This window comes from Coturnix japonica, chromosome 2 (genome assembly GCF_054131305.1).
Source record: "Coturnix japonica strain WE chromosome 2, WE-NBRP24, whole genome shotgun sequence".
NCBI lineage: Eukaryota > Metazoa > Chordata > Aves > Galliformes > Phasianidae > Coturnix > Coturnix japonica.
The window spans coordinates 65630272-65643012 of record NC_140664.1 but is presented as its reverse complement, the minus strand read 5'-3'; the positions used below and the strand labels follow the sequence as shown (position 1 = coordinate 65643012).

At 41.3% G+C, this 12741-nt stretch overlaps 1 protein-coding gene across 4 annotated transcripts in view; it reads right to left on the bottom strand.

Moving 5' to 3' along the window:
• The window catches only part of TGFBR1 (transforming growth factor beta receptor 1), a 33953-nt gene extending 21614 nt beyond the window's left edge, over positions 1-12339 (bottom strand). For 2 of the 4 annotated variants that reach the window (XM_015854836.3, XM_085540084.1), the window contains exons 1-3: positions 12144-12339; positions 5903-6154; positions 5107-5349 (exon numbers count right to left, since the gene is read on the bottom strand). In XM_015854836.3, the coding sequence (XP_015710322.3) occupies positions 5107-5349; positions 5903-6154; positions 12144-12222 (574 nt within the window). In that variant the 5' untranslated portion in view covers positions 12223-12339. Of the gene's footprint in view, positions 1-5106; positions 5350-5902; positions 6155-11436; positions 11834-12143 lie in introns of those variants that run through there. The other 2 variants (XM_085540083.1, XM_085540085.1) reach the window with 2 other exon arrangements.
• Between the last annotated feature and the right edge of the window lie 402 nt (positions 12340-12741).

Here is a 12741-nt window from a genome sequence, read left to right as displayed (position 1 = left end):
TTTTGAACTGCAGAAAAGGCCGGATAATGACAGGACCAAACTCATTCCTGAAAAAGAAACTTCTTGCCGGTAGAGTCAAATTTCACATTCTTTACACTTACATATTGCAACTACAAGATCCTCGTACAAACTTGGAACACAAGCTTCTTGTACTTGGAAATGGTGACGTGGTATTTTCTTCTACCACAGCTGTTTCCAAGAACTGCACATCTCCAAAAGAAAGCAGTGCTTTAGCTATTAAACTAGCACTACCAAGTCTACCACTACACTGTGTGTCCCTGAAGACCACATCTGGCCCCAACACAACTGAGAACAGGGAGACAGCTCCTTCATAACCCAGCTGGCTGCACTGTTTCTGATACAAACCAGGATGTCACTGATCTTGGCCTCCTAATCATGCGGCTGGTGCATGTTCAGCTGGTTGCCAGTCATCATGCCTAGGTCCTTTTCTGCAAGGCAGCTTATCTGCCACTCCACACCACTATACTGGGTAACCACTTAGCCTTCCTGAACCCCATACAGTTGGCCTCAGCCCATCAGTCCAGCCTAGTCTATCCAAGTCCCTCCACAGAGCCTTCCTACCCTCATACAGATCAATGCCCCTATCTAACTTTGTGCCATCTGCAAACTTACTGAGGGTGCACTCAAACCCCTTGTCATTAAGACGCCACATTACAACTGTATGGGTTGGTTTTGTTTTTTTTTTTAATATTCATTTACTTCTATCTGTTGCAACTGTTTGTTCTTTTTCTACTGTTGGTTGTCAGAAAGTGGGAATTCCTGCTTATCTTAAGTCCATAAGAATCTATCACCACACAGCACTGTTTTTCAACTGGGCACTTCTATCATTTTGGTTTACATGAAAGAGCTACGTATCACCAGTAACTTGAGCAACTACATTAACATGTACCAGACTGCTGAAAAGTAGTTGCTGGAGAGGGCCTCAACAGGAGGAACACCTCCACTAGAGCAGGCGGTCCAAAGTCCCAAGAAACCTGGCCTTGAACACTTTCAGGGATAAGATATTCATAGTTTCTCCAAATTTGTTCCAAAGCCTTGCCACACTCATAGTGAGAATTTCTCAGCCTCAGACCTCAGCCTACCCTTTTTTACTTCAAAGCCATTACCTCACATCTTGTCACCATGTTCCCAAAGTAAAAAGTCCCTTCCCAGCTTCCCTGTAGGCCTTCAGGGAAGCCTTCTCCCAAGACTCAACAACACCAACTCTCTGAGCCTGTCTTTATGTATGGATGCTCCAGATCTCTGACCATCTTCTTGGCCCTACTCCGGAATCACTCTATCGTGTTTTTGTTTATACTCTCAAACATTTTAACACAATGCTGAATTTACCTTGGAAGACTCTGCCTTAGAAGACCTTTCCTAAAACCCCACAAACTGGTAAAGTCTCATTCTCTTCAAACCTCTACAAACTGTCAATAAGCTTAAGTAGCTATACACCAAGTTCAAGTGACTCAGCTTGACAATGACTTTGTAATATTCTGTTTTTCAAATGCTTCAAGTTCCTGGTTGAACTCGCCTTCCAATAACAAAAGCTTCTCCACAATTTTATTATAATTCTGTCTCCTTGCAAAGAAGTTGTTTTGGACACTTCTAAGCTGGAGAGTAACTGCTGTGCATTCCAGCATATGTAACATGTCACTATTTCAGAGATTTACATCATGACCTGAAAATCACTCACAGCTCCAAAAGACCTTGAAATTCTTCCCTTAGATCCTTCTGTTGAAGTTTTAGCTTCTACTTCAAGTGCTTTATGAATTTCTTCCATCAGTCCTCTAATTGTTTTAGGTCTAGTATTATTGCCTTTAGTAAGTTTTGCATTTATTACCACAGACAAAAAATCCTAATTCCCTTCATATCTGAGTTCACCTTCAGAATTCTGTATACTTTGAGATTCTTCCTTTCAGAGAATACCATAATACAAAATAGAGGGAATCCTTATTACTTGACTACTATTGCTTTCAGTCCCTTTGCAGGATTAAGAGAACTTTTGGGCCAGCAGCCTGTTCACTTTCTTGGCTGTGTTCTGTGCTGATTAACTAGTGCTTTTATGCCTAAACTACTTCCATTAGGAGCTCTGACATTTCCTCCTTCAGCACCTTCTGTTTCTACTCCCAGCTTATGTCAAAAGTGAAAAGATAACATTTGAAAGTGTGTATAATGAAAACATAGATTAGAATACAGTCATTGCAGGCATTTCAGGACACTGAAATTATTATTTAAGCATTGGAGCACAAAAGGATGATAATTTAGAAAGTAACTGACAAATTTGCAGACAAAATGATATGTCATGGAAAATACGTATACTACCAACAGCACAGGAAAAAAAAACAAAAGCACAAAACTTGAAACACTTCCACAGTTAGAAATACTGTTCACAGCTTGAATGCCAGCAGAATAATACAGATTTCACTGTGGTTCAAGTTGGACTGTGTTTTTAAGTTAGGAAACACCCAGCCCTCTTGTTTTACAGAGAATATGATTTTGTCTTTCAGGCATGGAACAAAGTAGTGAATAGCTTTCCTTTGCAGAAACTCAAACTCAACCGTATTTGCTGCTTTCCTTCCTCTGATTCCGACAACACAAGCAATGCACTGATCAGGATGCTCTGGTACTGTACACCAGGCATGGCTGCTCTGAAAACTCCCCTAGTTTGATATACTTAACACTCCCACTGTTTCCATGCCCCACCCACCTGCCTCACAAATAAAAAGAAATCTAGGAAAACAAAACCAACTCCCTGCTTGCCACCCCTCCCCCCCCAAAATCAACCTCCCCTGATACACCCCCCCTCTACCCCAAAAAAAAGCAAGAAACCCGCATTTGCAAATCAGGAAGGAATGACTCAATTAACCACCTGCTCAGGAGTAAGAATCCTCTAAGTTTATTCTAACTGGGACTCTCAGTTTTTAAAAAGCGTACTTTGAATGTGTACTTCCAGAGAATATCTTCAAGCATGAAAAAAGGCTCAGAATCACCAGAGGGAGGCAGTCCAGAAGACAAACAATGGGATATTGCCAATAACAAATAGAAAAGTCAATTAGCAATCAAGTCCAAATTAACATAATCATAAGCTTGACTTTCAATCTAAAGTCCTATGGGAAAATGGCCATGTAGAAAACAGGATAAGTACTGTGATTATCTACAGAAGTTAGAGAAAACTGCCAATCAGACAGTACTTTGAAACCATGTATTAGTTTTAAAGGATTACCTTAAAAGCTTCCTCTCCTAGATTTACAGGCATAGTAGGAACTAGTGCAGTGCAGAAGATGACTTAGAAACAGTACATACAGATTTAAACTTTAAAGTGACAATTTCTTTTTTACTTTCTTTAGAAATAGTCTGTATCTGTAGACATTAAGTAAATAGATTTCTGCTTTTTAACTGCACAGTTTCTGTGGCTTAACCCTGGTAAACAGGTAATGGCTGCACTTCTTAAGCTCTGCTCAGAAACATCTAAGACATAAGTGCATTATCAATGCTGCTTTTAATCACAAAGTCAAAACACTACATCATATAAGCTACTATGAGGAAGACTAACTACAGCCCAGTCAAAACAATCATGTAATTATGTCATAGCATTTCACATTCCAAGAAATGTGAGTCTCAGATTCTCATTCTTTATTAAAACTCTTCTGCACACCCCCACATGAACAAACAAAACTGGAAGACCAAGTTCAGAAACAGCATTTATCAAATTGTACCTCAATATATTAGAAGCTTTAGTTATCGCTTTCATTAATTTAATTTAGTATCTTTGTTAGTAAGTAAGAAAACTGGAATGCACCTGAACTGCTCCAGCTCTCCTGAAATCAATTTACTCTGTCATGATCAAGTCACATTTGAACAATGGAAAAAACTCTCAACTGAAACTTAATTGTTTACACAGTTAGAATAACCTCAATGAAAATGTGACCAAAGATTACTTAATCTATATTCTGAACATGTGCAGCAAATTATGTTGATTTTATACTGATTTGACAGAGCAGTGGACTCTGAACAGCTTTACCAGTTACTGTCATTAGGGAAGAACTACAAACTAGGTTTTTAGTTTGTTTCTATTATATTTTTTTCTGTGAAACTGAAGGATTCAAAAACTGATAATCAAATACAAACATTTACTGGCAGAAAACAGCACTATGAAAGTATATGCATGTTTCAGCACATATCTACTAGTAAAAAGATCAATTTTTTTGACTTCTATATAGTAGAAAGCTGACGAGAAGTTGCCATATACGAGATACATCACAGAATCACAGAATTGTAGGGGTTGGAAGGGACCTCTAGAGATCATCGAGTCCAACCCCCATCACTCCCACAGGCTGTAAGTAACTTAAGGTGGATCAGAGATGAATTAGTCTGTGCCATCTGTGAGATGTATCACCTCAAATCAATGCTTACTGTCACTTATACGACAGACCAATACAACCCTACTGGAAACTATGTCAGAACTATAGCAAAAACTACATGCAAAACAAGACTACTACCTCATTCTCACAGAGGAATACCTATTGAAATCAGAATTAAAATAAATAAATAAACAAAAATCATGAAGTTTAAGGATAGAAATTCTTTGGGCACAGAATGCAGTTATTTGTAACTAGCACATCTTCTCTGAGGGGAGAACTGCTTAAAATATTACTTTGCACTTAGAATTCAGAATATTTGTCATATACCAATAGCTGTAGGTATTCTTTAACGTAAAGCTAAGAGAAACAGTTCCACATATTAGTTTAGAAATAAAGGAGACTGGAATTTAACCATGTTGTGTAAAACAAAATGTATATGACTGAACCCTTACTATTAGTAGAAAACGATACTTACAACAACTGAACGTACAATACTGCTATTCCATATCAGCTTGAAGAGAAATAGTAACAGCAACTCAGCATGATTTTATTTCACTTATTTCTATGTACTGGAATCAGTTCTGATACCAAATATATCTATATGAAAGTAGCATATTCTCTAATACCTTTTCCAGTTAATTGTAAGTTTAAGTATATTTAACCTTTTTTTTTTTTAAATAAAGATTGCAAAGTTCTTACAAAGCTATTCAACAGAATATTACTACAAGTATGACATTACCTGACCCAGAACCTGAAGTTGTCATATCATAAATTAAATCCTTTAAAGTAGTCCCTTCAGATATAAAGGGACGATCCAATGAAGGATCTTCTTCACTTGGCACACGATGATGAATTATGGTACGGTTATGACAAAGATAAAGAATCAGCATCAGTGAAATGCAGACAAAGCAGACAGGTCCAGCAATAACAGCTGCCAGTTCCACAGGTCCTAGACTAGAAGCTGGTCTTCCTGGAGTAGGACCTGATGGTAAACAAATAAGACAGTTTTACTGTTTCATTCTATGTAACACTGAGTAAATAAACTTGAAGTATTTCATAATAATATCTGAATTACATTTCTTAATAACTATTCTTCAAAAAGTTATTGCATAAAAAAAACTGTATTACAATGGACAAAGTAACTATTTCAAAGAATGCCCAAAGTTGGAAGGGATCTTCAAGCCCAACACATGACCACCCAAAATTCAAACCCTACACATGAAAGCATTGTCCAAACATTCTGGGAATTTCAGCATGCTTGGTGCAAAGACTACTGTGCTATGAGTAAACCAGTTCCAGTGTCTGATCATCTTCAAATTCAGTTTATATCTAACTTGCACAGAAGCCTTTGAAACTAGCCCTACTGTTCCTATCCAGAATAAGAATGTATTATTCTAAAACTCTTGAAATGTTATTTGCAGAATCTAAGGTATACTTCAAATCTTCAAGTTTATCAGCAATCTCAAAACTAGAATTCTTTTAGAACTCTCCATTGTTAAAAATAAATAAAAAACAAATACACCAAAAACTATTACCTGGTGTTGGAATTGGAAGTTCTATTTTATTGCAGTGGTCTTTGTCACAACAATGAGGCAAAGTAGTAACTCCATCTCTGGAGGATGGTGCACAAACAAATGGTCTGTCCCGGGGAATCAGATCAATTTCTGCTATACACATGCTATTGTGTATGACTCTATCTGCAATCCGTGTTACTGAGGTAAAACAAAGCCCATCTGTCACACAGGTAAAGTTGTCCTTTGTGCATAGATGGCAGTAACACTGTAATGCTGTATTGAGGGAAAAAAAAAAAAAAGTTAAGTCTTGACACCCATTATGAATCACAAAGCAACTCCAACTACAGAAGAAATTTAACCCTGAAGAAAAATGCTACAAGGTTTTTAGTGGGACAACAGAATCAGGAGATAAACATATGAAAGAATGTCATACAAAGTCATCTCTCCTTATACAACTGTGGAGGTAATCTGCCACGCAAAATGCTTCTCCAGGTAGAGAAATCTTGTTAGTTTCCCCATTCTAAATTTAAGTATATTTTATAACACTATCTTCTAAAGATAACTGCGTAAGTGTTCTTCTTCAAAGCCAATACAAACAATGACTTTTGCTTTTGTTTTAACAGCCAAGGGAGCAGTTTTAGTCATTAAAAATAGGATACTGTTGGCTACCTAAATAGATTAATACTTCATACTTTACATTATAACTCTATTGTTTTCTGAGGAAAGGACATATAAATGCTTAATTCTCATTAAAACAAACAACAAAATTCAAATCCTAAACAGCCCCCGAATTACCTAAAAACATATCCTTTCACGCATAGAGAATATGACTTAGCTTTTGTGCGTGTGTGTACACGAAAATGCAAGAAAACAATGCCTTAACTCAACTGAACTAGTAATTTGAGGGCAGGGACAATAGGGCAGAAGCACATACAGGAAGATGTGAAGATCTGGTTTCATTCTTTAAGTTGAAAAATTTCCTGGGAAGTCTGTTACTACAAACTTCCTTCTCCACTCCTTCCCATATATACAGTGCCAAAGCCAGAAAATAGTGCAATAAAAATAAAGCTAGCAATACACTGACTCTGCTTGTTCAACTGAGTAGAGTACAAGCTGTATGACTGTCTTGAAACAGAAGTGAGAACACACCACAGCAGAAATGAAAACATCCTTCTCAACTACAGGTTGCACAGAAACTGTGAGCGCATGTAAAGACCGAAACAACAACACATCTTCAACGACCAACCCCAAAAATACAATGAACCATGAACAGTCTCTTTAAAGGGTACAAAAATCTCACATCGAATCGATACTAAGGGGAGCAGAGCAGAAGATGCCCTGAAACACTATACTTGTTTTTTCACTGAAACTCTGGTTTCTTCACTGAGTTTAAGATAACCACTGCCTGAATTGTCTTGGATTTTCCATCTTTTTCTACTCTTGGACAACACTGACCAGCAAAAAGAGGATATGAAAAGACAATCCAATTTCAAATATATATTCCTTCTCAAATTCTTGATTCTAAGTTGTATCCCTTCTTTGACATCTTTTGACTGTATTATTTTCAACCAAAGCAAGATGCAGTGTTTTCCATCCTGAAAAAAATAAGGGAATTCTTACTATTCAGAATTCAACTATGAAACATTAACCAAAGGCACATCAACAGGAAAATAACTTGATCCACACTTCAGCAAATTATTATTTCTACAACATTCTAGGGGACTCTTTCTTTCCCATCCAGTTTTCAGAATATCACTTTATTTAAAAACAAAGAGACAACAAACCAAAACCTTGCAGGCCTTTATCAGCCTTGCTTCATCCAATACTACCTCTAGTTAAATAATCCTCCCCACTTATCATATCTGCAGATGCATCTGAGTGCCTACAGTAACAGACTTTCAGTGATTTGTTTATTCATCTCCCTGATCACATACAACCTTAAAGAGACACTAATCCCACTCATACTAAATAAAGCGCTTAGTAAGTGTCTCACCCACCTTTCCTTTGTTAACATTTCCCAGTGCAATTTTATTCAACAATTTATACTTTTGTCCAGCTTGACAGCATTATCTTTTAGTCTGTTATCAAGACAAGCACACTTCACAAAAACTAAATGGCTTTCTACACAAGTAAGTCCTTATTTTGTTCTGAAGCTACACTCCCCTTTTTCAAGGGGAAAAGGGCACCTAATGAGCAAGAGGCATGATTCTGGGAATACAGCTTTTTACTGCTCTCTTGTGGACATATCCCTAAGAAAAAGAAAACCAACAAACAAACCCCAAAAACCAAACAGTGGCTGCCACCTTCCTCCTTTAGTCATTTACAACTCTTAATGCCTTACAACTTAACTGTTTAATAGTGTTTTGGGGTTTTTTGTGGTTTTTTTTTACACTAACAGGAAAACCAAATTAGGCATCATTAGCAACAATTCATATCAAGTGTAGAGGAAAGAACTGTAATATCCATGCCTACATCTCACCTTCTTCCAGTTAGTAACCTATACTCAAAGAACAAGTGTATGAATGCACGAATCACATGCACAGAATTGTAGGGTACGAAGGGACCTCCAGAGAACATCAAGTCCAGCTCCCCTGCAAAGCAGGCCCCCTAGAGCAGGCTGCACAGGTAGGCATCCAGATAGGTATTGAATATCTCCAGAGAAGGAGAATCCACAACCTCCAGAACACCCTATAGATGAGATTTAACACTAATGCGATGAGAGTGAATCGCCAGTGACTGGCTTATTAGAATGTTCTAACTGAATGCCAGTGTTTTCACCTGTACTTTCAATCTCCAGGAAAAACAAACAAACAAATTTCATCCTGCCATCACCTTGAAGAAGTTTTTGCCTCATCTCCAAGCATTCAGAAGCATTTCTTCAAATGATGAACAAGAGTCTGCGTGCTGTGCCTGTAAAAATCTGCACCAGCAGAAGTGATTTGCTGTCACCCCTGCTGAATTGCACCACACACCGCCTCACCGTGCTCACATCCATTTCTTGGTCTCCAAGAACATTCAGTAAGCACCTATGAATGGCAACAGGTGCAGTGTTTTTCAGCACGGTGGAATTCAATTACCTTTGCTTCATCTGCACCTCCGTATCAGATGCATTTTGTCAGACTGCCCCTCTACTGCTCTCTGTTGCACAGCAACAAAATGTAACAGAATACTGGCGGAAAGATCCCACCTCAACTGCCATACATTTGACAGTTATTTACAGTACCTAATTTTATTATGTAAAAGTTGAATGCAACAGTGTGTGGATGAAACAATTAGCACAGAGCCCACAGTGCAGATATAATGAGTTGGGAACAGAAATAAGACGGAAGCTACACAGCTTGCCAAGAAGAGCTCCGTTATTTGTCATAAGAATTACTTCTTCCATAGAAAATACAAGCGGCATCTTGTAAACCCAACAACAAACACTAAAAAGAAAAACCGTACCACCAGAAGAAAAAAAGAAAATCAACACTCTGGTTCCATAAGTGTAATGCTTATGTGGAGAAAGGAGCAAGGCTGCGGTATATCAGGGATAACGAAAGATCTTGAAGACAACTAAATGAGTAGTGGTGTTTACTAGTAGCTTCTCCCCCTCTCTAATAAATTTTGTCACAAGCAAAAACATAACTCCGACAGGTGATCTCAGATTCCCATACTCTTATTTATACACTTCAAACAATACATTTTGACTTATCTCTGAACTAGCTGAAGATACTGTTTAGGTACAGTAACTGAAATACATCTAAGATGTTTTTCAACCACGATACTTCAGGATGTCTGCAAAGCCGTTATTCTCACAATGGCACTGACCAAGTTAAACACTATGAGGTGACAGCACTGGTTATCAAGTTGCCAGGACAGCTTTTAGAAGCATTTTAGCCTTCATTAAACAAAGCTTTCAAGGTAAGCAACCGTTCTTGGCAACCAGTGATGCACTCAAGCAAGTAGTGCCTCAGTGAAGTAGTTTATCTATAACTGGCAGGTAAGAATAAAACCTTGAAAGAAATCCCAGCTTCAATGAAGCAATATTCTGCTCTCTGTAGTGCAGGGGAAAAACGGTAATAGCTTTTGAACAACTCATTCGTTCATCCCTCTTACAACAAAACATATGAAATGTTTTGGTAATCTTTCATATAACAGCATGGCTTAGATAAGAATCAAAGGAAGTTTAGATTAAAAGTTGTCTTTACCTTTTAGTTTTATTAACTTTATGAAAAAAGGGAAACTTTCATTTGCACTTTTAAATATACTTCAGAATGGAAATCTGATTTGTACACTTACTTATGTTAAGCACTAACTGTGTGAATGCATGTTTACACAGGCTGCTCTACAGATTAGGGCTATCTGAACAGTAGTTTGACTAGCCATTGTGCTTCATGACACGCCTAATCTTCATCTAAACAATATGAAAGTATTCAACCACACAATAACACCAGCCCGATTAAAAACAAAAGCATCAGAAAACGCTTAACTTCTGTCAAGGTAAGACATGATTTGCCTAATGATACTTACCATTCTTATATCATGATCGTTTGCCAACTTAAACCATGGTGAGTGAACAAATTCATCCCTTTAGTAGCAGGAGAGGACTTTGTGTATGAGCTACAGATAAAGAGCCCTAGAGTTCCTATTGCCTTGAATAAGGCTGACATCTTTTCCCACAACCCCCTGCTTTTTTTAAGCAACAAAACCAAAACAAAGAGACTAAACACTGCTGCTTCCCATCTTCGGGTTCTGTATGGAAATTTATTGCCTTATTTTCACATAATTAATGAGAACTCTTGACAGATTAGAAGCATCAAAAGGGAAAAGAACGATTCAGAACTCAAATCAAGTTACAAAGTCCCTCATCTAGACTGGATGTGTTACACACAAAAGTTGTCAATTATTAAAGCCTGCTGCACCTTTTCGAGTACACAAGAAAATAAAACAACGGATAACTTAAGCTTACTTCACTGTTTCTACACCAAAGATTCTCTACCTTCTTTAGCACATAGTGGCAATGCAGCATTCTAGCTTAGCAAATTGTTTTGCTTTAAGAAACACTTTCTTTACTGTATAAGCATCACCTTAAAGTGAGTTGCAAACAGCATGCAGAAACCCCAGATGCCTTAAAGCTTGAATAAAGTTGTGGTGCTCCTCCCGTTCCTCTTTAAAACCCAAAGCAAAACACAATTTGTTAAAAGATTTGTTAGAATTCAGTACGATTGTAAAATGCAGATTTCGTGCATGTGTTATCGTTGTTTAATCAGAGTCCAGCAGAGCCTAAACCAATTAGAGCCAGGTGTTTTGTGCATTGCATTACAGAACTGCTATCCAAAGAACAAAATGTATGTAATTCCACCTTTTTTTTCTTCTTTTTTAAGACAGCGCATCTCTTTCTGATATCAGCCCCAGTTTAGTGCACGACTTTAGCCACAGCACAGCTCTCCCCCTAGAGACCACAGGCACAGAAGAAAGGCCAAGGGAATAAAACCATCACACCACAAGCCGGTCACTGAAGACCTGCTTTCCTCAGGCTGTAGTACTCGAAAAGCAAACACCGCTGCCCGTACCGAAAGCTCTGCCTACACAGCGCAACGCAGTCGTCAGAGCAGACACCGCTGCGTCACACAGCGTCGCGGGCACCGACGCGGTCCGGTCCCCGCCGGACACCGAGCTGCGGCCCTGGGGCTCGTGCTCCAGCCCTACTAGACACGCTGTCCGCCAGCGCCCTCAGCTCGCCGACAGGACCCGCAGGTCGCAGCGGCGCTTCCAGCCCGATGACGACGGCGGCACCCGGGGCAGCAGACAAGTTTCCGACGAGACCTCCTCCGCGGAGGCAGGTTCCTCCTGGCTGCTCTGCCCCAGCCGCCGACACGAAGAGCGCTCCGACACGTAGAACCCAGAACCCGAAAGAGCGGCCGGGACCGGGCTGCAGTACCGGCACGGCGAGCTGCCCCGAGGGGCCGGGTCCAGGCAGAACAGCGGCGGGTGCCTCGCGACACAACACCCGCCCCGCGCCGCCGGCCGCCCCTCCCTCGGATCCGACACCGCGTTCGATCAACAAAGGGACGAGCGGGACGCGGGCCCCGCAGGGCTCGGACACCGGGGGAGGCGGCGACTCCGCCCTAGCCGGCCCCTCCGCCATGTTGTTGAAAGGAACCGACGTGGACCTGCAGGCTGCCGCCTCCGCCGCCACTCTCCTCCCCCCGCCCCAGGCGCCGATCGCTCGCTTTTTCCCTCCCCCCCGTTCCCCGTAGGCACGCACGCACTCGCTTACCGGCCGTCCCGGGCAGCAGAACCGCGGCTACCAGAAGGCGCAGCAGGGCCCGGGGCCGCCGAGTTCCCGGTACCGCCATAGTCCGGTCCTGAACCCGCAGACCCAGTGCGCGCACTCCCGCGCGACAAATCCACCCCGCGCCCCCTTGGCCGCTCCTCCTCCCCCTCCCGCCGGAGAGAGAAACATCAACGCACTCGCGCCTCCCCTCACGCCGCAGCGTAACTGCTGCGGGGGCGCCGCCTGATTGGCCGCCCCGCCGCGCTCCCCGTCCGCCCCGCCCCGGCGGCAGCTGCAGGGTGCCCCCACAACGGGCGGCTGCGGTCTGCGATGTGAAGCTGGACGGTGGATGGGCTTTTCGGCAGGGCGGGAGTTGGGAACCGCTGTCTCTTGCTCGCTCGGCAGCCCGTCGGAGAGAGCTGCCATCGACAGCATCGTCGCCTTTCTGCAAAGGAGCAGCTGGGAAGCCCCCAGGCGTGCGGTTGAGGCGCTGCCCCGGCGCAGCGAGAATTACCGCTGTGGAGAGGGCTCCTGGCCGTGGCTGGCGAGAAGTCGAGGGGCCGCGGTGGCATTGAGTCCGTCGGAAGGAGATGTGCGTGGA